Source organism: Spinacia oleracea, chromosome 3 (genome assembly GCF_020520425.1).
Source record: "Spinacia oleracea cultivar Varoflay chromosome 3, BTI_SOV_V1, whole genome shotgun sequence".
Taxonomy (NCBI): domain Eukaryota; kingdom Viridiplantae; phylum Streptophyta; class Magnoliopsida; order Caryophyllales; family Amaranthaceae; genus Spinacia; species Spinacia oleracea.
The window spans coordinates 131,382,504-131,408,855 of record NC_079489.1 but is presented as its reverse complement, the minus strand read 5'-3'; the positions used below and the strand labels follow the sequence as shown (position 1 = coordinate 131,408,855).

At 34.8% G+C, this 26,352-nt stretch overlaps 1 protein-coding gene across 1 annotated transcript; it reads right to left on the bottom strand.

Annotated features, from left to right (window-relative positions):
* Nucleotides 1-7,258: 7,258 nt before the first annotated feature.
* LOC110800758 (inositol-3-phosphate synthase) lies at nucleotides 7,259-11,149 on the bottom strand. Its single transcript, XM_022006079.2, has 9 exons — nucleotides 10,766-11,149; nucleotides 10,606-10,674; nucleotides 10,228-10,363; nucleotides 9,316-9,563; nucleotides 8,649-8,991; nucleotides 8,384-8,560; nucleotides 8,080-8,268; nucleotides 7,926-7,988; nucleotides 7,259-7,716 (listed from the first exon to the last, which is right to left on the bottom strand). The coding sequence occupies exons 1-9, from the start codon at nucleotides 10,954-10,956 to the stop codon at nucleotides 7,597-7,599; spliced, it is 1,536 nt and encodes a 511-aa protein (XP_021861771.1). The 5' UTR covers nucleotides 10,957-11,149; the 3' UTR covers nucleotides 7,259-7,596.
* Nucleotides 11,150-26,352: the final 15,203 nt, after the last annotated feature.

Sequence of the window (26,352 nt, the reverse complement as noted above, 5' to 3'; positions counted from 1 at the left end):
AACATCTCAAAGGAACTCAATCATGTGAAATGCTAGTAAGGTTGTTCCCTCATTTTACTTGTGTTAATTAATGTTGAATTTTTTTATATAAACCTGTTTCTCTTAAATTATTGTGCAAACTAACCTTATTTGTGTTATAGGTTTTGTTTTGGAATTTAATATGTATAAAATGCATAATAATAAGTTTCATTGATCAAAGGAACTCTTCCTAAGTTCTAATGAAACAATCAGCGAACTCAAGGTTACAGTAACTTGATAAATGGTGCATAAACTATTTGATAGCAAATTTTTGGTGTCAAAGTTTTTCATGTACAAGTTCTTGGTTCTTGTTAACCTAAGTTCCATGGAACAAAATATATGTTTCATGTTTCTTTCGTGAAGTAACTTTTTCAGGAACATCATATTTTGTTATTATGTCTGATTATATATATATTTACTTTAGACTAACCCGCTAATCATAACTTTGCACAAAAGTACTACACTTGAGTGTTATTTTTTCCCAGATTACTCATATTAAAATAACTCAAGATGGAGAATGGTCATGAAGACCATAGGAACATGTTCTAGCTTACTTGTAACATGAAAAATGAGGTGGCTACAACTAAGGGGGAACAACTCGTTATATCTCGACAATGATTGTTCTATGAAAGAAAATTCACTATTATCGTTTGGTTGCTACCTACATTGGAAACTTATAACTTTTGACAGTTAAGGTAAGATTGGTTCCAAATGAAAAGTTGGTAAGTCAAGTTCCTGTTCCATTGTGAATTTTTATTGTCGAGTAATTAATGCACATTTGTTTAGAGTTTCCAAAATTATGTTTTCTCTGGTAATTTTAAAAATAAATTACATCATCAGTAATAAATGTCATAGTTGAAGGGAATCAAAGAGAGAACACATACTTTGTGGATCACAATTTGGTTCCTAACAATAATTTGATATTTCTAGGGGTTATTGAAGATGATCCAGAGTTTACAACAAATATAAAAATGTGCGTTGAAATAAGTGAATATATTACTTGTGATTGAAACTAACATGACTATTCCCAGCAACAGGTTAAAGTTTATTTCAATATTGAACTCGCAAGTTCATGTAGAACTAATCGAGTTTCTAATGATAAAATATGTCACTATTAAAAGCAACAGTAGCCAGCTACATAAGTTCATGTCGAGGAACTTCAAACTAAGGTTCAAGTTCCAGTTCATGAAGCTGAAGATCAACTCGATCAATCAATATCATGCAACAAGTTCCACGACTGCTCTAGTAGTAGAGAAATTGCCAGATTCATTTATCGAGTTCCTGTGTGCACTACAACATTCATTCAATCAATTTTTCAATGACATCGACAAAGGAACTCAGAGAAGGTTGGTTCTTGAAAGGAACAACCAGTCAGAAAGGTATTGATTTTTAGGAGACTATTTCTCCAGTAGCTTGTTTATAAGGTAATTATATATAATCCTATGTTGTTGCACATATGGGACATAGGTTGTTCCAAACAGAAGATGACTTCTTTTTTTTCTTATAAAGAACAATGTCAAGTCCCTTCTTGAAAACTGATTTTAAAATTAACATATTTTGTTTTCAAGAGAAACTGATTTATTAGTGATATATATACATAAATGTTGAACCTAACGAATTGTTTTATAAGGTTTCATTATCATAAGTGTTTATATGAACATGATGAAAGAACACAACAACCACTCTCTTAATTTCTATAAAAATTAAATAGAGAGTGATATTTGAGATGATCAAATGACAAAAGCATGTCAAGGAACTTCTGAAGAATGATTGACAATATTCGATTACACATGAATGTTTCCATAAGATGTGAGGGCATCAAGATGATGGAACTAGCACTCAAGGAACTCGAACATAAATTCATCAAAATTAGTCCAGCACCTCAAAGTAATCATACACATGGTGAAAAATTATATAAGGTACATTTTTTTTGTTATATTGTTTACTTATTAATTTAATTGTACACGTCTTGAAATGCATTATGTGATTATGCTTTCCTTATGATTTCATCTATTCATGGACTGTTTAAAGGATCAATACTTAATGAAGCAATGGCATGAGCATAACATAGTCTTTTCCATGAGTTTTGTTGATTTGGAACTCCTACACATATTTAGATAAGGCAATTATGTATGCTTAAAGTAAATGTGTCACACTTATATTTTGTGCTGTAAAAGGCATACTCACTTGCCCAAAGAGTATTAGATGTCTCATAATAGAACTATATGGATGCTATCAAACAAGAAAATCCTAAGTTGCCAAAGAAACAATGGAAGAAACATTGATGGAACTAGACAAGTAGATTCCCATAAAAATATTTCTTTATCTTGCTTAATATTGTCAGAGGGAACAAACCTATATTTTAACCAACTTCCACTTATCCACACCATATGTATTTGAAGAACAACATCTTTCCACAAGACTGGTTTGTGTGTTCGTGATTGGGTTGAGCATTATACTACATTCGCAAAGAGTGTTCTATTGTGCCGAGCCATTAGCATTATTCTACAACCTTTGGGTTGTGTGTCCGTGCTAAGTACAATCATACTCTACAATCCAGTATTGTATCTCTATGTTGTATTCTTTATTCCTATCATTAACATTTCATAACTTCGAAGATCCTTATTTCCAAAATTATCATTCCACTCATATCCCGACACTTCAAATATACTACTTCCCACGAGCTCTAAGTTAATATTCATCGATTTGTATGGTTTGATGATACATAAAGAGTTATAAATGGATGGATACATTTTGAGGGGGAAGTTTGTGGAAGAAGTGAGAAGCAAGTTTATTATACTTTATCAATTGATATTTCGAGGGAAATCATTAGATGGAGCTACACTTACAAGCTCCAAAATGAAGAGAGGAATGGTAAGGAACTCTGGGGGAATAAGGAAGGAACAAATGTAAATGATTCATATTTGGTGGTGGAACTCAAGTATGTATGAATATATTTTCTCTTTACTGTTGTACTTAAAAACTCTAGGAAAGTGCCACAACGTGTAATGACACCCTTGTTTTTTTTAAAAAAAAAAAAAAAAAAAAAAAAAAGTATGATGAAAAAAAAAAAAAAAATGAAAAGAAAAAAAAAATAAAAAAAAAAAAAAAAAAATAAACAAGGGTGATCAAATCTTTATTATTTCCTAGATGACATATGATTCTGAAGACGTTTACTCATGGAATCAGTTGAAAGGGGAACATAAGCAAAAATTGAAAGAACTTGATGAAATATGTTCAAGTTCCTTTTATCAGTGTGTTTCTCAAGGAAAGTTGGTGGTTGAAGAGAAGTGAACTTGATTGGTACATATCATGGTTATGTTTAGAAGAAATTTCAAGATTGTGAGGTAAAGTGATAAACTCTAATGATTGTTGAGAACCTCACTTTGAAAACCTAACTAAAGAGCACACTATCTATTTCAAAGTTCCCTCTATTCAAATTGCTCCATAAATTTCTTTCATACTTCTTTGAGCCCGATATTACAATATCATACTCTCTTAATCCATTTTTGACTTTCAAATTTGATCTATGCTTGACTTTAATTTATTATTTGTCAAGTTCCTTCAGTAATTTTAAAGTTGGATCTTTGGATTGTGAATTGGAAATTCGTGTAGCATATGCATCCTAAGTTTGAAAATTGAGCATCTTGAGACTTTTAGGACTAACAAGTGTTTAACCTTTATGGTGGTAATTGTGGCATATAGCAATATGTATATATGATTTACCTAAAGCAAATATGTGTAAAATTGTCCTTTTCGATAATGACAAAAGGGGGAAGATTATGTATAATGCTTATTGTCTAATATAGTCAAGTCTAAATCCTCTTATGCATGACTTGTTCAATAGTTTCCAGTCTGTATTATTAAGGGGGAATTAATGTACATCTTTAATGTTTAATTTGCGATAAGCATCATTTGTTTGTCATCATCAAAAAGGGGGAATATTGTTGAGTAATATAGTGTTTTGATGATTATGAACAAATGATGATTATCTAACTAATGTGTGTATTGTTTAGATGTGCATGAACAAGTAATGACGGTTAATACAGATCATTTAGTTGGAAGATTATGAAGATATATACAAGAAGAAGTGAAGTTCCTGAAAGGAACTCAAGAAGTGAAGGGAACTTCAGAAGAGAAGTCTAATTATATAAGTATACCATTAGACTTAGAGTTTGTGTCCTTAACTACTGCATACTTGTTTATTAGTTTAGTTTTCTTCATCTTGCTTGTATTGGTTGTCATCACTGACTTTATGGTTTTGATGACAACTAGCAAACGACTAACCTATGTTTGAGTTCCAATATGTATACGAAACAAATATAGGTTTGATGAAGAAACAAACATGAAGAGTTCAAGTCAATAAATCAAGTATCCAAGCTGCAACAAAGTTCTTCAAAGGAACACAAACAGATCAGTTCCTCAGCAGATCCTACGAGGAACAACGAGTATAAAGTTCCTGAGTAGGAACAAGCATGGAGAAGTTCCAGAGGCGGAACTATCAACATGAGGCTCTTGAGTTGGAGCATCATGAAGCATGAAGAAGAAAATAAGAGTTTATTTTCTATGATTCATGTAAGTATGTAGAAACTTGAATAATTGAGGAACACGGTGCCAAAAGGAACTTGTCGGAACTTATGAGAAATAACGTCAGTTTATCTTCCTAGAATACTCCTAGTTTTAAGGTAATTTTAAGTGTCAATATCGTGGCTTTTAACACTCCTAGTTGTTAGGGATTTACCTTTGACTTTGAGTATTTATCTCCTAGTAAAACTCTATTTATTTATGTTTTTAAAATAAAAGATAATTTTTATAAAATCTTATTTTAATTAGAATTCTGATTTTTATATCATATATTTATTTATTTATTATTTAAAATTCGTTTTTAATAATGTCCTATTCATTCTAGGATTTGTTTTGAATATCTTTTGTAGTTTAATGTGTTTAAAATTTTATTTTTAATAAATAAAAAATAATTAATCTTTTTGTAAAATAAAATCTGATTGTTAGTTATTTTATTTTAATAAAATTTATTTATTTATTTATTTTTTTTAAAATCAGATTTAAAAGGTTTGGTTTTAGAAAATTAAAATCATTGTTTTACGTTGTTTTGGAAAAACTACATTAGTGGAGAAATAATAGGAGATCATGGAAAACCTGATTATGCTTAGCCCTAACTCCATGATTTTCTCTACTGACTAAAGTCATGGGATCATGCCTAAATTGAAGGGCTTAGTGGTTGTTAGTGGAGAAGATTATGGAGAAAGTGGTTGAGGTTTCTTCCTCTATAAAGGAGACCTTTCTCATTCATTCAAGGGTGTCTGACTTCTCGGTCATTCCACAGAGTCTGGTTTACGTGGAAGGTAATTAAAGAAGATATATTTGTTCCACGTTTTTTAGTCAGTTCCTGCAGTTCCGAGTTCCTGTCAGTTCCGAGTTCCTTTACAGTTATTCACTCTCTACATATTAGAGTTTAATCAATTATCAAATGTCAATATTTTAAGAGTTGTTCAAGGGTTGAGTGAGCTCTTGTAATGGGTAATTTGTCAAGGGTTTGAGTGAATTCTTGTATAAGTTTTGGGCAGGAACTTGAGTGAGTTCCTGATGTGTATGGGGTAGGAACTTGAGCGAGTTCCGGTTGTATTTGGGTAGGCTTTGAGTGAAGTCTATGAGAGAGAAGCTGATAGGCTTTGAGTGAAGTCTATGAGAGAGAAGCTGATAGGCTTTGAGTGAAGCAAAAGAGTCAAGAGAGACTTCTAGGGAAGTCAGTGAGAGCGTAGTTGTTTGAGGAACAACTATTGGAACTTGAGTTCGTAGAGGAACTCAAGTAATGCCCGAGTTCCTTATAGGTTTGTAACTGAGTTGTTGCCCTATAGTGAAAAGAGTTTAAGTTGAAATCCCTAGTGGGTCGAGGTTTTCTTTCTAGTTGGGCGTAGAAAGTTTCCTCGTAAAATCTCTCTTGCATTGTTTCTCTACTTGCTTAAAGTTTCTTTATAATTCCGCAAAATTGGCTAGAAAGTTCCATACTACAATTCACCCCCCCTCTTGTAGTGTTCTATCCGAATAACAGATACATTACGAAGTACTCTGTAGTTATTGTGAAAAGTCAGTGTACACACATGGAGGGCAACCGAAAGTTGATTTTAGCATACTTATTGCGATAGGGCAACTTTTTAAACTCTGCTCACACAAAGTTGTTTTAAAATCAATACATAGTTCACAAAACTAGTCCATCAAAATTATCCAAGAATTTCATGAGCAAGTGGAATTCAAATTTGGTAGTTATGGGATTTGTTAGAGTACAAAAGGACCACAGGGTAGCAGGAACAATTGGGTATACATGCCATAAGTACATATTGACCCTGTTTGGCATTTGGTTTTTTTGCTGGCTTTTTGGTTGGCTTTTGGCTATTGCCTTTTTAATCTGGTCAAACAACCAAAAAATATGTTTGGTAACTGGCTTTTTAGCTAGCTGAAAAGCTAGTTTTTCCGCCAAAAATGAAAAGCTAATGTTACTAGTTTTTTGGAGTTGACTTTTGGCTTTTCACTATCTAAATTAATTTTTTGTCCTTATTTTTTTACTAATCAACTAATAATTAATAATTTAATACTCCCATAAACAATTATTAATTATAATTAATACTTAATAATTAATTAATTAATTATCAACTATTTAACTATTAACTAATAATTATTAATTACATCGTATTAATTATTAATTATTAACTGGAGTATTAGTTATTAATTAAAATAATATTCTCATTAATATTACTCCATAAAGTAATTTAATTTTAATTCATATTTAATTTATTTGTTATTAAGTTTTACTCTGTACATAATACGAAGTATGTAGTAAAAAATGAATAAAAGACAGTTAATGTACTTAATTGTCATTTTACACAACTACAACCAACAGCCAACAACCGATTTTACCAAACATATTTGTAAACAATCAATAATCAAACAGCCAACAAAAGCAGCCAACTTGAACAGCCAGTCAAACCAGCCAAGTACAACAGCCAATTGCCAAATAGGGCCATTGCACATTGCTGCCTCTTCTAGCTACTTCAGAGACTAGAGACAGATTACTATTTTTCACAGTTCGGGGAATCGGGGCCATATACTATTTTGAGAAGTCCAGAAAAATACCAGCCACGAAAAAAACTCACTCGTTGCCCCGTAGTCCGTAGATAACAAGTTTACCACGAGACCGCATCAGTTATGCACAAGACACATCAGATTAAGACAATAATTACATAGTTTAAGCTAAGCAGGCAAAAACAGCTTGCTTTTAAGTTTTGAATACTGCTTACACCAGCAAATATACATTAGAAGAACAAACAATGGCACCACTACCACGTCTACCAGAAAAAGTCCATGAGACAGAGAAACATTAAGAAACAGAAATAATAAATTAAAAAACACCACAAAAGCTACATTTGATTAATGGGTGCTGCCTTTCCAGTCACTAATACAAAAACACAACAGCATAACTACTTTCAGATCAACATCTTTTTATTTGGCGATGCCTTTGAAATATGGGGCGTCGGCTGTTGTGCTATTTGTGCATCTCCTATTCTACTTGTATTCGAGTATCATGTTGTTCTCCGGGGCCAATCCTACACATGCCCTCATTATATTCTCGAGCATTGCCCTCTGCTTTGAGAGCGCATTCACCACTGGAGTGCCTGGTGGAACCTATCGTATTGTTTTTCCCCAACATTTTTGATCAGGACACAATTTGTGTAAGTAAAGATGACTACAAGCATGATCAAGTAGTAAACTAGTACCACAGACTACAAATTTCTATGGGATTTGACCAATACAAAATTGACACTTAACCTACTGGTAACTGCCAACAGAAACAAACAACCAAAAGCGATTGAAAAGAACATCAGGGAACTTACAAGAGGTGCTTTAGTGAGGTAACTGAGTATGGTAGCAACTGGATGGAAAGAGTGAAACTTGTCCTGTAAAATCATTAGCCGTCAATTTGATTTTGATAATATTTTGACTTGACCAAATCTAATGATTAACAAAGTCATCAATAAGACTAATTACCTCTGTTTCAGCCTTGAACTGGATTCGGGTGCTAAGCTCAGCAAGGAGGACCAAGTCAAGGATAATTGGCGCAGCCAAAAGCGAGTCCTCACAAGTGTTGTGCAACACAATGGTGTTCTTACCACCCATGAATATCTCGGATGTATACTCATCCATGGCTCTCTTGCTGTCTCCCACATATGGAACATACTTCATTTACACACAGCACACCCAAGAACTTTAGTCTAATTATGAACAGCAAACACGACAACATAAAAATTAAAATTCACGTTCCTCTTAACTAATGACAGAATTATATTTATACCTTGATGACAACAACATGATCGGGGTGTTCACCAGGCTCATACAGTATACCATTGCTAGCAACCATATCATCAACCACATTACTCTTCGATATCTCTTTAGACCTGAAAGTCTGAGGTGCTGACAAGTTCATCCCGTCATTGTTTCCCAAGTGGTTGTAGCTCACGATTGATGTTGGCTGTCATTTCATATACATCAATCAATACTTGTTCAAAGCAATCATATTTCAAGGAATTACTGTAAAATGATATACTCTATATATATACCTTAATACCAGCCCCAACAAGGAAATCCACGAGCACGGATTTCATCTTAGTCTGACCACTCTTGAAGTCGTCCCCTCCAATCAAACTGTTGTTCTTAATGGCCAGATCAATTAGTCCAGGGACGAAGGTGTTCTGAGGACTACCGTTGATGAAAGGCACGTTTTCAAGGACACAGGCAATTGCATACAAAGTCGATGGTGAAATCTCAGACTCGTTCCTATCAATAGCTGCCATCAGGTTCTCTGTGGTGTCATTCAGTCCCACTACCACATTGCTGTACCTCTCTGTGTTTGCTGTCCAGAGCACCACCACCTTGTCCACTTTGTTCTTCTCCTTGAACTCTCTTCAATTTCATATGCAAATCGTTAATACAAACACTCCCTCTTTATACTTATGCTAATCCCACATTTACAACTATATTTTAGTCCACTTTCCGGGTTTTTTTTTTCATGTAATAGCCTATATTGAAAATTGTCCAAATGTTCATACCCATGTTCCAAGAGCACAAGTGGACATGAAATATAGAGTCCATGTGTTTCGATCATGGAAAACAACAAATTACGACTATAAAAAGGCTAGTGAACTGATCTAATTAAAAAGAAAAAGAAAAGCTTGGTATTATTATATTGATCAAGTAAGAGTAATAATTAATTAAACAAAGAAATACCTGATGTCCTTAATGACTTGCTCAAGTTGTTCTTTCTTAGTGCCCTTAATGATGTTATTAGCACGAGAATCTTGGTTGGCAGCAATAAAATCCGGGTCATAAATACCAGGTAAGGGAATCGTGTGTTCCATGTAGGGCCTCAATTGCTTTTGTAAATCAATATCAAAGACCCTAGCCCTGGTCATTGCATCTGCCAGGTTCATGTCACTAATATCCCAGCCCCCAAACACAATATCCTCTGGGTTCACCTGTTTCGTTACAATTTCAATTCACTTCATTATCATTCTCTTGAACAAATTGCATCTTAATTAACTAATTGAAAACTCCCTTTATCTGGGTTTAACTGTAACACAAGCAGTTCAAACACCAACGAAGCGTGTATGTTCTTTACAACATTACTTTCTTGTTAAGAATTTATGCATGTTCATCATCAATAACTCACTAATTAGTTAATTACTCTCATTAGAGATATTACCAAGGTGATTATCAAATCAATTAATGGACTCAAACCTGCACCACAATATCAAAAATTGACTGGTTTGTACAAGTTGATGATAAAAACAGAATAAAACTCTAAATAATTGATGTTGACAATCCTGTCATTAGCCCTTTTCATTCTTCAAAAGTTCCTTTCTACCACAAAAGTAGCCACCACTCACCAAGTGACCACAATTTACAGATTCTTTCTACTCAAAATGCATCATTTAATATTATTTGATCACTTCAACTCACCTATATCAATCATAACGTTTCAATACAACACTTACATATTCGTTTACAAGTACAATGCACGATTACTTGTCAATTTTAAACATAAATACAGTAAATGACACCCAAAAAATTCGTGCATAACCTTAAACGACAGCAAAAATAATTACAAAAATATAAAAAAAAGAAAGAAAAATTACACACCATGGGGAGGAGACTCTTGAAAGGAGCATAGATTTCCTCTCCATTGAAAGAACCAACACGAATTGAGGATGCCTGAGTTAGGGATCCAAAATAGTTGGCTTGCTGAACCTTGTCCTTTGTTGCCCATGATATCCCCCTGCATGTCTCATCATCAATCACACATTCATAATTCATTCATATGATTTTTTTTTTAATTTTTTAATTTTAAATTTCCATCATGAATTAAACTCAAATACCCTTCAAAAAACAATTTCTAAAACCACATGCAATCAAATAATCATTGCTTTAATTAAAACAACAAATTCCCATGAAACATAATTAAACAACAAATTCCAACAAAATGAAATGGCGACAAAAACAAGAAGATCAAAAGCTTACTCGCGGTTAGCGATGACACCACCCGTAAGTGTGCAACCGTTGTTGCCACCCCATCCCACCAACATCACCCTGAATAAATCAATCACATAACATAATTAATTAATTATTACTTACGGAAAACAATATAATAATAATAATAGTATAAAAATGAAGAAATTACCCAAGTTTAGGGACATGGGTTTCAGTTTTGAATTGGTATTTGACAGTTTTGGGTTTGACGATCCATTGATAACCAACACCTTTGCGATTCTCGTGAACCAACTCAGTTGTTTCATAACTATACACCGAGTTTATTTCATTCTCACTGTATGTTACATTCGGGCTTTCTACCTTGAAATTGTCGATGAACATTTTTGCTTTATTTGATTTAAGAGAGAAAAAGAGATAAAGATTGAGGTGGAAATGAGGGAGTTTCTAGAGCGAGAGGGAAAACTCTCTTTCTCTTTCTCTCACTCTCTCTTGGATTCAGGTGGAGAAGTTGCGAGTGAATGAAATGGAATGCGCTCTGTGTTCATATGCTGGGTTTGTATTTATAGGACCCCACGAGTTCATTTTCTAGTATGTCCACTTGGCTACCTTTTGGTGGCACTCATCGTCTCCCTTTCACACTTTTCTTTTGTTTTTTTCATTTTATTTTTCCTAAAGAGGAAATTAATATAGGTAGTATTTTCTTATTAGATCAATTGACATTTAATTAATTTAATTTAATTATTAATTATTCTTATCTATAATATATATTAAAAAGCGTCTATAAAAAAGTATACGGGATACGTGATGTTCTGATAATTGGTCGTTTGCTACATGTAATTTTCATACACATTAAAAAATGTAATATGATTTGCGTAAGGTTTAAACCCCTGGCCTTGAGTTTAAACATCAAAGATTTTATCACTAATCTATTACATGTTTCATGTTATCATTGCAAAAAACAAAAAACATAAGTAAATGTGAATGTTATTACTGTAGTGACTTGGGCATCGCCCATTTACTAATATTTGAGGGTCTTTTTTTTTTTTTTTTATTAAGAATTAACTTATAAAGTAAATATGGAAACAAATCTCTTTCAAAAGAATAGAAATAAATCAAAAAGAAAATGAAAAAGGGAAAGAAATCATTGATTATAAGGCAAAAAATAATGGAAAAGAGAAATAAATCATTGATTTCATTGAAGTTACTATCTATTGTATAACTCTTACGGCTCGCTGTGTTTTCATAAATAGTGTCAATAAGAATTAACATGTTTATAAATATGTAAGGGAAAATTAATATTCATTCCCTTGGTAATGATAGTTCACTTAAAATTATTTGTTTTTCTTCATAAATTTTCATTACCATTTGAGTAGTTTATTTGATGCGAATGCAGATTTATGAAGTAAAACACCAAGTTTGAGATAATGTTTCATTACCATGGACATCATGATGTTATATTTCTTGCCAAATAACACTAATATTTATTCCTGTTTCACCATTTATTACCGGCTACTAAAGGAGTCTTAAAGTAATATTCATTCATGTGAAAAAATGACCGGTTAACAAAAATAGTAGGTTATGTGTTGTTTTAGAATCGTGATTAAATCTAACAAGTAATAGTATAAATGATACTGATCGGTTAACCTAATTAGTAAAGTTTCAAATGGCCGACTTAACATTGGAAAAAAAAAATAGACATGAAAATATATCACTTTTTAAAAGATAAAACACATACGAATATAGATCCCTTTTCTGAAAAACAGAAATAAATAAAAGAACTTCCATGAGGAAAAATGAAAATAAGGAAAGAAAGCATTGATTTCTTTGAAACTACTACGGAGTACTTCGTATATGAGTGTCGAAATAATGTTCATTTTTCATGTGAAAAAATATATAATCACACATGCATAGTTTATTTTAATAATCTATGGATATATCATGTTTTATTAAATCATCTACTATGTACTCGTATATCGTAACGGAAAAAACTTATCCGTGCAAAATCTCCTCTATACAAGTTCTAGAATGAGGTTCTTGTACATAACTTCGATAGGTGATAGGTGCAAGCACTTGTAAAATAATTTTTTTGAAAATAAACTAATACAAGTTATGTTAATTTTTCATCATTTAGACTAAAAAATAACCTTCATATATTATACGTAGTATAAGTGTGCAACTGATGATCAATCAACATAATGATTGATTAATCATGATGTTTGCTTTTAGATTATCATATCTTGATTGGGGGACGTTTGGTTCGTACGGGGTAAATGGAATAAACTCAACAAAGGGAAAAGGGAGGAAAGGAAAGTAAATTCCTTTGATGTAAGCAATTGTTTGTTAAGCATTGATTATACATTTGTTATTTCTTCTCACACACCATAGCTCCCACCACATTCTCCCTCCCTCTTACGATGATTCTAGCCACTTCCTCCCTGCAACCACCATCTCCGACAGACGTCCTTCTCCCCGCAACCACCGTCGTCGCACCTCTCCTCCACTACTACAAAAAATGGGCAAAGAGACCCTTAATAAAAGACCTTTCGATAGACATAACGGGTCTCTATAATATAAAAGAGCTAATATTAGAGATAACGAGTCTCTAACCTGTATTAGGCCCCGCATACCGCATCAAATACAAAATGAAAGAAACCCCTTAAGTGAGCCAACGGGTCTCCACTTTTGCGTGGGTCCACAGATAGTGCACACAACGACAAAACGACAAAATGACGGAGATTAGAAAGTGGTTCTTAATCAGCTACAACCCTTTATTTCCCTAAAAAAAATTGCTTTTACACTTTCTCTCATCTCACAACTCAAGGTGATGAATGTTTCATCGTTTTCACCGATCTCGCTTTTTCCCTCCTCGCAGAACTTCAACAACAATGGTGTCTCCGATCCTCCATCCTATATCTCTCTTTTTCTCTCCTCCTCACATTTCAGTCTTCTCTAATTTAACTCTAACATTAGATCAATCGGTGTATGGAGCATCGAAATCTCAATCTCTATTGAACCGACCACCGCTTCCTCTCTCTCCTCCGCCTCACCGTCACGGCGTCCCGCCACCTATCACCACCTCTTAATTTCTTGCACGACCACTTCCACCGCTTACATTAACGTTGGTAAGTTTTTTTTGCTTTCGATTTTAAAATTTAGGGTTTTGGGATGAGCTCTTAAGTTAGATTTTCAAATTAGGACAAATTGGATGTTTTATTTGTTTGTTGAGTAGGGTTTTTTTGGATGTTGTTAATTTCTTGGATTATATTGATTATAGATGATTATTTTGATTTCTATTAAGTAGTGAAAGTTATATTATTTGAGTTGCGCACTAAGAGCTTGTTTAATTGCCCAAATGAATGTTTTTGATATTTATGGATATCCAACAAATCACTCACTCTGGTCCTCTATGTACTGTCTTCCTTCTTCGCATAACCAACAACAATTCATCGTTTTTGTTTTACCCGTAATTCCTCTTGTCTCTTACTCTAGCTACCCCTCACATGGCTGAAATTTAGGGTTTGTTTGAGTTGTTAACTCAATGGTTTCGAATTCAATTGCTTTAATTTTGAAATTAAGGATGAGAAAGATAGTGAAACCGTTTGTGGCACACAGACGAGTTCTCGATTCCTAAACCTTCTATAAGGTTTAAGGAATTAAAATTTCTTGGTGTTAAAGAGATTGTCAGAATGAAAGTTTTCGCTTTAGAATTGTTGAATTTTCATAAGGCCAGGTAGTGATTCAACTCAAGCTTCATAATTTGATTGAAGGATTTTAACAGTTTTCTAAACTTGGTTGAGTAAGATATAGTATTAACTAATTAAGTGAATTTTGGCAATTTTTTTATAAGGTTTAGTAATTATTTTTCTACGGTATTGATGTCTATTAGAGAAAGGGAGAAAGAACTATGCAACCAGGGATTGTGTTAACCGAGTTGTTGGCATTACTTGATGCAACTTGGGGGCAAAAAAACCATACTACTTTCAACCAATTTAGATTATTAGTAAGTGAAGGACACTAAGTCTTGTGGCAAAAGCACTGACTGTTATGCTCCCCTCCCCATGTGAAACCCAATTGAGCGATATTCACTTGCAAGAGAATGCTGGGTTTGCAACAGGTTTAAGTATGGTTTTAAGTCTGTGTGGACATTCAGCTGTTTAGGGTTAAGGGTATAGACATGCTTATGGCCAGGTGATAAATCATATGTTTGTAATTCACAATAGCTGGAATCAAGTTGTTACTATGATATGTACCAGATAGCATGTAGTTTACAAGAATATGCATACAGTAAAATGTTTATAAGTTTAGAAATCCATACTGTTTTTGTAGACGTGTAGTTGCATCGCTTTTTTAGTAGTTTCCTTTTCTTGTATGATCAATTGTTAGTACAATAATATTTGTATTTAAATTTTATAAATTAAGGGATATTTATTCATTCTCATTGGTCTCTTGACACCTTCTAGGCAAGCTTAATTATGTCCTCTAAATGTGTAGTAGCTGGAGGTTGTTCAGGGAAGACATAAATAAATAGTGGAAGTCATTTAAATTTGATTCTAGATATTGATTTACGAATACATGCCCAATAATAGTTTGGACCGCGTTATTTGGTAACACTTTCCTTGCACTTTTCATCTATGATGTGCAATTATACTACCATGTTCTTCTAATTCAATGTAGGGGGGGGGGGGGTTACTGGTTAGGAACTGATCGAGAGGTGGGGGTTACTACTTACTAGTTCTCACTGGATTGTCTAAATTTATATATATATATATATATATATATATATATAAACTTCTATAAACAAAGGAAATTAACTAATGGTGCTGAATGTCTCCAGATCAAACAAGCAGTGGCTAATTGGATTGGCCAAAGCGTTTTGAGATAATCAATGGGATTGCTCGTGGCCTACTATATCTTCATCAGGATTCATGATTGAGCATCGTTGACAGAGATCTAAAGGCAAGCTATGTCTAACTTGATAAACAGATAAACCCCAAAATTTCAGACTTTGGCCCTGTTCGGCAAAATTAGCGGTAGCGGGTAGCGGTTAGCGGTTGAGTAGCGGGTAGCGGTTAAAGTAGCGAGTAGCGGTGAATAGTAGCGGGTAACGGTTAGCTGTCAAAGTAGCGGTAACTAATATGAGTGTTCGGTAAAAGTAGCGGTTGATATTATAAAAACAAAAATAAACGCAAGAATATTATTTAAAACTTTATTATAAATTTGTCAAACGCTACCCGCTACCTTAAACGCTACTAATTTTAACGTTTGACAAAAGCTACCCAACCGCTACCTCAACCGATAACCGCTACCTAAATCGCTACTTTACCAAACACTTACAAATTTTACAAGTAGCGTCTTGACTAGGTCAAAACGCTACCCGCTACCTCAAACGCTACCGCCGAACACGCCCTTTGGCATGGCCAGAAGTTTTACTAAAGGGAAGATGAGGCTAAGACAAAGAGGGTGGTTGGGACATAGTAAGTAATATTCTCTTGTTAACTTAATTTGCACTTATTCTCTTGTAATATATGCTACCGCTTTATGGTTTTGCTACAACGGCTACATGCCTCCTGAATATACAATTGATGGGCTATTTTCACTAAAATCTGATGTCTACAGCTTTGGAGTAATAGTGCACAAGATTGTCTGTGGCAAGAAAAAAAGCGGATTCAACCATCCAGACCACCATCACAGCCTACTTGGACATGTAAGATTACTCTTCCTATCTTATCTTTAAATGCGGCTTCTGAAGGAAATATGTCCTTCACCCAAGGTGCATTAAGTCTAATACCAAGGTTCAGATTAATTGCGAACAATTAATTCAGTGAGATCAAGTGATCGGAACAGCTAGCTGGAGCAATGCTTCCGATCAGTGAGTTCTAATGGATATTGAACTCACAACTTACTCTTGACTGAACCTACAAGGTCACACCAATGACACGTAACAGATCATCGGATTAAATGAATCAGAAATTCATTTAATAACTTTTCGGAAATTAGTTGGAAACGTATTATACGATACGACCTTTGTCGGAATCGTATATCGTATCGCGAATATTCGTAAGCTGGGCGACACGAATAAATCGTATCGTACGATGTTGATTCGTCGTATACGAAACGATAAATAATATATCGGAAATATATTAAATCGCGAATACGAAGGGCATCGGAGTTGCCGGCCCGTCGAGCCAAGCACGTAAGCATGCAAGGCCCAACGAGCCAGCAAGCTCACGAGCAAAGGCGATCAAGGCCAACCCATTGGGCGAGCCCGCAACAGCACGCACAACAAGCAACGCAGCGCGAGCAAGCAGGCCCACGACCCAGCTGCTCGGCGCGCGCGCTGTGGGCTTCGGCCTGCAGTGTGTCGCTGGGCGGGGTTGTGCGGTGCGGTCCGTGGCTTGCGTGATGTGGCCGGTCAAGGGCCCTTGGTTCTTGGCCGGTTACATCATTAATACAATAGGCATATTGCATTTTCCAACAACACACAATTCATATTACTTAAACCCTAGACACAGAGAACCCTAATTCTCTCCGTGCCTCCAAAGTGTGTTCATCCCAAAAGGCAAAGTATCTTGATCAATTGTCTAAGCTACGATAATCAAGACGGATCTGATCGTGTCGATGAACCAAGTAGAGGAACGACAAGTGGAGTTCTTTGTTCGTGTTCGTTGACAGATTATTGTGGAAAACACACTTCGAATGTAAGTTTGCTTAATCTTGAAGGAAATAATGCCCTTGGTCCAAGTATGCATTCTATGTTAAGTCTAATAAATGCGGTTCAGTATTAATTAACAAGTTAATAATTCAGTGAGATCAAGTGAGCTGAATGCCTAGCTAGAGGCCGCTTCAGTTCAAGTGGAATTAATGATATTAATCCACAGCTTACTCTTGACTGAACCCGTAGGGTCACACAAATAGTACGTAAACGGATCAAGTATTTAATGGCATTAAATACTCCATCTATGGATATTCGGAATCGACGGATCTTGGTTTCAGTGGGAGCTGAGATCGTCACAGGCAAGAAATGAATACTCCGGAAACGATGATATTGCCGGAAACGGAAATATGGATCGTATCGGAAATATAAATATTATCCAAGTCGTAGATGTTGCCGGAAACGGAAACATGGTACGTATCGGAAAATATTATCGGAAATGGAAATATTGCCAGAATCGGAAATATTGCCGGAAACGGAAATATTGTCAGAATCGGAAATATTATCGGAATCGGAAAATAATTCCGGAAACGGAAATATTAAATATTTGTTCGAAACGGAAATTGATTCCGGAATCGGAAATATTAAATATTGTTCGTATCGGAAATGAATTCCGGAACCGGGAATTTAATCGGAAGCGTATCGTACGAATTAGCATCGGACGAGGCCTGCCGGACGAAGGCCCAGCACGAAGTCGGGCCATCGCCCAGCAAGCCAAACGCGCGCCCAGCCAAGGCAGCGCCCAGGCCCACCGCAAGGCAGGCCCAGCGCGCGCCAAGGCCATGGCCTCGCTGCGTGGGCTGCTGCTCGCACGCACACGCATGGGCGGCCCTCGTGGCTGCCGTGTGTGTGTGAGTTTGTGTTCATGCATGATTCCTAAAACTATTAGAATTAGTATATGATTAAATTCCTATTCCTAAAAGGATAAATTAATTAATTAGAGTTCTTGTAGGATTCTAAGTTTAATTAATTCGTATCCTACTAGGATTCCAATTCCCTTTCCATAACTCTATAAATACGTGCCTAGGGTCACATATTTTCATAGATTAATTCAAGTATTCAAAGTGAGTTTTGAGAGAAAAATTCAGTCATATTTCTTACCTAAGAGTGCCGAAAATTCTAGTACCTTAAGGGCGATTCTAGTTGGTCAATCTTAAGGCGGATCCGGACGTGCTGTGGACTATCTACGGAGGGACGACACTTGGAGTCCTAAAGACTTGTTCTTGTTCGGTTCGGGCGCAGCTAGGGAAGGCACGCAACAAAGAGTATGCATCTAAACTATGCTATATGATTATGTGTAAATAATATGTATTCCTGGCTAAATGGTTTTTCCGCATGATTTATGAATTGTCATATGTATCATAACCTAACAAATCTGTGCTTTATACATGTTTCCTGGCTTTGGGGATTGTTCCGCACATGTTATTATGTTTAACTGTATTCCCCTACAGTGGTATCATGAGCCTTATGTATTCAAAGCATGAATTATCATGATTATTATTGTTTTTGCATCTGTCGAAAAATTTGGAATTTTTGTTGATTTTTCGGAATTTTTACGAATTATTGGATGAATTGCGTAATAATCAGGTCCGAAATAAAAAATGTTCGTTTTTTCGAGTTTTAAAACCCTAATTTGATTGAAAACGATTTTCTAAGATCAATTCATGAGAGCGGAATTGCAAAAACAGGCCTCGAAGTATCGTTTTTTTTGGCGTTTTTGTTAATTTTTCATTAAAAATTAAAAGTGTCGGACAGTAATTCAATTAAAAGGTCGACCTAAACTACTCAGAATTGATTGAAATGTTGACAAAATGTTGCTGGGTACATGCTTGATCTATGGTAAAAATTTCAGATTTTTCCGATAAGTACAAACCCTAATTTTGCCGTTCCCCAATTCGTAGAATTTGAAACCCTAATTGAATTTTAATTAATTTTGGTATAATAATTCGGTTAATTGGGAAAGGGGATATAATTTCATGGGTCAGTGGCTAATTTTAAAAATTATTGGATTAAAATTTTGAATGATTTCGTTAATTTTAATCGCACTTAAACCAAATTATTAAAAATCTGAAATTTACTTGTTTATGAACGATTTAAAGCTTCGGATTTTATTAATTAAAAGTTCAAACTTTAAATGTTGATTCGTTCGTTCTTAAAAGTTTGAATATTGTTAGCCCTTGATTTAATAATTTTACGAAATTGGATTGTCGTTAAAGTTTATTGAATCGTTAAAAATCGTTGTTTTTCGAAAATAAAAATCGTAACTTTTTGAAAAATAAAATTAATGCAAGTTCGTGAAATTAAATTTAATTTTAATTAAGTTGGTCCGTATCACGAACCAAAGGCACGAACATGAGCATGGTGGACGTATGGCTCGTCGAGCCATGCGGGGCCATTGTGCTTGACCGAGCCGCATGCGACACGGGCAGCAGCAGGTACGTTGCGTGCCTCGTGCGCGCTGGGCGAGGGAAGGGGCATGCGGCATTGCTTGTGGGGCTGCGACGAAGCAAGGCGCGAGCCATGCGACGTCCAGCAAACACACGACGCACACCATGCACGCAGGTGCAGCATAGCTGCGGGGACGCTATGCGCGCGCGGGATTGGGGTGTGCGAGCCTTGCTCGTGCGCTCTTGGGCCTCACGCGAGGCATGGGTTGGGCGCAAGCCTAGCCCGACTACGTAATCGGACTTTTTTCGTTGAAAATTGTTTATTTCGTTGGGCTTCGTATATTTTCATTAATTTGGGCTAACTGGATATTTAATTTTAATATTTTATTTACTTGGGCCGGGCCGCGAGTTTTAATTTAATATTTCATAATTAATTATCCGGAATAATTATTGGTTTGAGTGGGAGCCACTAAATGAAATTAAAATGAAATAATTATTTTAATTATTTTCGTAGGTCGCATTATTTTAATTAAATTCAATTTTAATTAGAATAAAGTCTAAGGATTAATAATTTGGAAATTGATTAATCTTTTAGGACGCGTTTATGTGAACGTGAATTTTAATTAATTCACGTAAATACTTGCATATTAATATGGGCCATTCGTTTTAGCATACGAATGGCTGAATGCATAGAATATATATATTTTATGTAATGCAGGTACTCCAAGTGATTAGTATATATGGCCAAATTTAGGATAGTTAAATACGGTCTGCGTACCATTCTATCTTTGAATGTAAAGTTTTAAATATGGTCTGCGTACCATGGAAATTTTGATGTAATTTATTATTTTCAAATATTTCTAAGTTTAGAACTTTAAGTTAGCATTTGAACGAAGATTCAAGACGATGCCAAGCTAACAAGGAGGTGATGAAGATTGGATGCTTCAAGACAAGATGTTTTGGGCCATACTAGATCACCATTTATTTATGCACTTCTATATATATATTATGCGTGAATGTATGAATGTATGTATGCTTTGCATGAACAGGTTGTTTCCTATGAATCGATTAGTTTTAAGTTCACTAAATAATCGAACCAACATAGAAACTACTAGGTCCAAATAATATTGAGTTTAAAAATTGCCTTCCAAATCAACACTTACAAAAATCTAGGGATCTAAGATAGTAGGTTTACGCTAAAGCGAGGTGCTATTTTAGTTGACTTAGGTGGTAAGGCGTCCTAAAGGAGCACGTTGATTGTGGTTACAACTCAAACAACAATGGCATTAAGTTGTGGAAATGGGATAAATTATGGCATTAATTTATTAACCAAGAGTAATTTGGAGATTACTAGCAATAGGTTTTGCTTACCTAAAATCTTAAACTACTTAAGACATGCTAAAGCTGCTTAAGGATTTAGGACTTTTTGGGTCTTGGAATCGTTTCATTCATTTTGGACCATGTTTTATTTTTTGCATGAATGAAATGTTTAATAGCTTTGATGATTGCGTGAATGCTTTTATTTCAAGTTATTAAAGTATGATAAATGTTTTTCTTTGCTAGTTCATTTTGTAGAATCGTAAATCTTCAACTTTATTGCGTTCGGACGATAGAACTACGATATTTCCTCGGTCGATTGGTAACTATTTTGAGAGCAATTCTTAAAGAAAAGGAGAGTGAGAGCGTATCTTGAATGCTATTTTCTTATAGTTATCTTCATGGTTGTTTTTAAACTAGAATTTGAATGGTAGACCAATTGGACCTCATATATTCAGAATACTGGGTAGTTTTGAAACAATGAAGTATTGAGTTAAATACTCATGTATAACCAATGGTTAACAACCAAATTTCTTTTGATTCGATAAATGAATTAGACTCATTGGATGTTGTCATTCAAAATGAACAAAAGAAAGGGACTTTGTATGCATAACAAAGTAAGAAGATCAAGCAAAGAGTAAAATCTTTAGGACTATAAGAAAACGTGCTAGAAAGGATAGGAAAAGGGAACAAAAGAAATGAATTCAAGATTCAATTCCTACCTTGAAGTTTATGTTAAAGAGAAACGACTTAGAAAATAAACTCCTATGGTATTAGATTACCGCTTGAGGTTCTAACTCTTGTTAATCCGGGAGCTAAGTCTGGTTACTTGACCGGCCTACAAGTGGGAAATGAAGCAAAGTTTTGCTACATTAATTGTAGGGTCATCATGTTTGTTTTAAATTCCTTCTAAAGGATGGAACTTAATGGTATTATGTTCCATTAATCATCATAATCAATTTCTGTTTGGACAACGGAAAGACTCACATTCAAAGTAAACAAATACATTCGTTGAGTGTTTATTTGAATGAAATGGTCACTTAAGGGTTGAGTCATATGATTGATTAATAAACAAACGAATCTCTTCACACTCAAACTTCAGAAGGTTCAAATCAAACATTTTGATTTGTATTCCACATATCTTTGGAAATGTCATACGACCATATCAACAAGACAACATTCTAAGATTCCATGGCATGGATTTCTGAAAGTTGGTTGATTTAAGACACGTGGGTCTTGCTTGTTGAACATGACATAAGAATGGACTATTGTTAGAAGTTTCTAGACAATGAAGTTCATGGGCCAAAGATGGATTTTATGACTTACCTATTTCACAAGAATTTGAGAAAATATAGCTATATTTACTCAACGTGAAGTATGTGAAATGTTTCAATGCGATTCACAAAAGAGTATAAAATCAACTTGGCAAGAATTTTGGAACATCTAGGCTGGGTCAAGGTGATGTTTTCATGAGCCAAGAAAGATTATCTAGATTTTTTATATGGCATTATAACAATCGAAGCTCCATAAGAATATGGTATGTCCAAATGGAGAAATCGGAATCTATTTCGATTAACGATAATCACGACTATTTTCCTATATAGTTTCTAATTACACTCTCAAGTGACTTTCACACTAAACAAAGTTGTCAAAGCTAAGCATAAGATGTATAAGGATTGAATTTCGGTTCAGTACATCTTTTCAGTACATATATATCTAGGGTTGTCAAACCCAGTGGGAGTTAGTGTTTACATCAAACAAACTCAAGGATAGATATATGTTTCTTATGAGAGACTCATAGAAACAAAAGGTATTGATACTACCACAAATCTGAGAACATATGGTTGTTGCTCTAGATAATGTCTTTTAGGAAACCATCATATTTCCAAAAAGGCAAGTGGGAGAAAAATGACATCGAATGAACTTCGAGTCAAGCAACAAATAAATGTAGGATACTTAGGGGTCTTTGGAAAAGCTCCGTACTTAGAAGTATTTGGAAGAACTTCAGGAAGACTTTAGAAGTGCTTCAAGAGAATCCTAATACTCAAAGGACTTGAGAAATGTCTTTATAGACACTAACGTTTGATGTTCAATACCTAGGTAAATCGTATAAGGAATAGAATTCAACCAAGATAGATACATAGATATCTTGAGGAATGAAAACTATGAAGACTTTGGAAAGTGCTTCAAAAACATACGACTTACAGGCTAGCTACGACGAATTAAAAATTCCCAAGTATAGTTTGAGGCCATCAGAAACATAAGTATGGTTTGAGGCCATACAAAATGGTTTGAGGCCATTTCATCCAAAGTACCTTCATCTTGAAGAATCAAATCTATGATTTGGTTGATTTGCATAAAGGGTTCACTCCCATTGGTTGCAAACATGTTTTCCGAACATACAACGTTGATTTGCATAAAGGGTTCACTCCCATTGGTTGCAAACATGTTTTCCAAACATACAACGTTGATTTGCATAAAGGGTTTACTCCCATTGGTTGCAAACATGTTTTCAAAACATACAAAGATGATATTGTGTGCACATACAAAAGAGAAGCTAGATTGGTGGTTAAAGATTGTAAACAACTTCACGGCGTTGATAATGTTGAAATTTTTTTCACCAAGTCGGAATGCTTGAACTATTTTGGATAAATCTAGCAATCATTGCGTATGGAAATATGGCAATTGGAAAACGAAACACCTTACTCAATTGGACTTGTAGAAAGGAATTGTGTGCATCACACAATGTAAAAGTTTTGGATGCTAGATAAAAGAGCAAGCTTAAGAAATCTATTCGTAGATTAAAGCATGCAAGTGGGAATTGGACCATATTTGTCTAAAAGGCTATTGAGCAATCATAGCTTTATGAAAATATGGATCATCTTATAGATGAGGAGTTTAGTGGGAGCTAAGTCAAGTTTATTGGTTCTATATATATGATGCATATCTCTCTATTGAAGATGACATTCAAATTCTAAATGGTTAGATTTGAAAGTATTTTTCAATATTAGAACCATGGCGAAACTTAGAACATACTGGGTTAAAGATTTATTGGATGGGATCTAAAGCGTTGTTTGGATTCTGTAAAAGTAATTACTAAATCAAACACAATGAAGAGACTCAAAAGAGACTCTCAACCCATATGAAGCCTAAGTTATGAATGCTTTAACTAAGTATAAAGCTAGGCTATTATCACTAGAGTTAAGCATGAAGGACCTTGAAGAGGTGCCTTCACCTTATATCACATGGCAATGCCAAGATTTTAGCAAGATTCAGTATCTCTTGAAACAGAATAAAGCTAAAAGTTACATGGATGGATTTTAAAATGCGAATGGTTTTTGCATTACAAATCAATCATGTATAATGTGATATATAGATCGCCAAGATAACTCGTGAACATTGGATCGTGACGAGTTTATACCAATCTCTATTGATCTGGATCAAAGATCATTGGAACAATATCAAGAAAATCCAATACATTTGGAGATGTAGGATGAGAACTTGATAAGAGGAAGTGAAGATAACTAAAGTTTTGATGCTACATGCATTTGCCTAAGCAAAAGTTGAATCTTGTTGTTAGGCCAACCACAAACAAACACGGGCAATTAGGCGTCGTGATTAAAAGGTGGTTACATAGGTTCTAAACCATATGTGATGCATGGGAAACTGAATCAATGATTAGTTTCCAAGTTCTTAGTTGAAATATGTATCTCCCACATCTATGTGAACTGGTTGGAGCATTCCAAAAGGGAAGCATCATTTGAAATTCTACATAATTGAAATGAATTCATTTTTGCCTAAGAAGCAATAAAAGGGAATTGTTTTTAGTGGGAGTTCTTCAATGAACTTAGGTTGATCACAAGTCTGCTACCTGGATGATTTTCTATTTTAGATATGATTATCATTCTAAACAGCAACGAAAGACTAGATCATTCTAGAAACATATTCAAAGATCTTTTCATCTTACATCGAAAGGCTTTCGATAGAAAAGATGCTAAGGATAGCAAAGTATGATAAACTAAACCTCTGCATTGAATGATACACAACATTCATATGCAGATATGGAATCAAGTTTGAGTTCCATGAATGTTTTAAGTATTGGGTGAAAGGCCTATATCTGTAAAACATTAAATGCTTGATTTTGGGTTTGAGGCCCACAAATTGGTAAGCATTTGGTTTAAACATTTATCATTTATGAAATTATATTTCATAGTTCATTTAATCTTGGTTTAGTATTAAATGATAAGTCCATGTGATTCAAATCATTCAAATGGGATGTCAAGATGGATTCTTCGACAAAGAAACACCCATAAGTGAACTTGAATATTGAAGTCACAAAGGATCCCTAATCCAGGTCATTGAAAGGTGGACGACCAATGACTAATGAAGATTAGATTGCAAGTAGATTACTTAGTTCTGTTTCTTGAACTAGAGTAACTGGATGTCAGAATCTTTTACATAGATACTTATTGGATCTTGTATCGGATTGACCATGAGAACACTTTAAGAGATTAAAGTCATGTCATAGGTAGTTCTCATTAATGGTGATTAGAAACCGTTCCTCAGAACATGAGCGATTATGTCTGCTCGTTTGAGAATTAGTTCGCTTTGATACTAGCTAAACGTCGCACCGTAAAAGGAGGCTATAAAAGCAGTTATTGGGCGTACTATGAATCAAAGTGAGTGTTCATAGATTGCAAGAATGGATTGTCCTCCTATCTTTGATAGGATATGGTGTTGTTGTGTAACAAGGCCTCTCGGAGAGTTAGATACTGTAAAATGCATGCCGTGCTCAGAATGGTTAAGGCTTAACCTTCTGCAAAAGTTTAACAGTTGAGCTCTGTAATCCGAGAAACACTTCTGGACCTAATAAGGATGGCTTGGATCTTACCTTATGTTCAGCAAGTAACACTAAGTGATAAAGGAATGTGGATGCACACTTGTCTGAATGACAAGTGGGAGATTGAAGGGAAAATGTCCTTCACCCAAGGTGCATTAAGTCTAATACCAAGGTTCAGATTAATTACGAATAATTAATTCAGTGAGATCAAGTGATCGGAACAGCTAGCTGGAGCAATGCTTCCGATCAGTGAGTTCTAATGGATATTGAACTCACAAATTACTCTTGACTGAACCTACAAGGTCACACCAATGACACGTAACAGATCACCGGATTAAATGAATCGGAAATTCATTTAATAGCTTTTCGGGAATTAGTTGGAAACGTATTATACGATACGACCTTTGTCGGAATCGTATATATATCGTATCGCGAATATTCGTAAGCTGGGCGACACGAATAAATCGTATCGTACGACGGTGATTCGTCGTATACGAAACGATAAATAATATATCGGAAAT

Bases quoted from the DNA above. Each gene is read 5' to 3' on its own strand.
- LOC110800758 (XM_022006079.2), bottom strand. From the start codon at position 10,956: ATGTTCATCGACAATTTCAAGGTAGAAAGCCCGAATGTAACATACAGT. The intron at 8,992-9,315 runs GTATTTCTTTGT...ATGAAATTGAAG, and splicing joins CAAGTCATTAAGGACATCAG to AGAGTTCAAGGAGAAGAACA. The intron at 8,269-8,383 runs GTATAAATATAA...GTGTAAATGAAG, and splicing joins ATCATGTTGTTGTCATCAAG to TATGTTCCATATGTGGGAGA.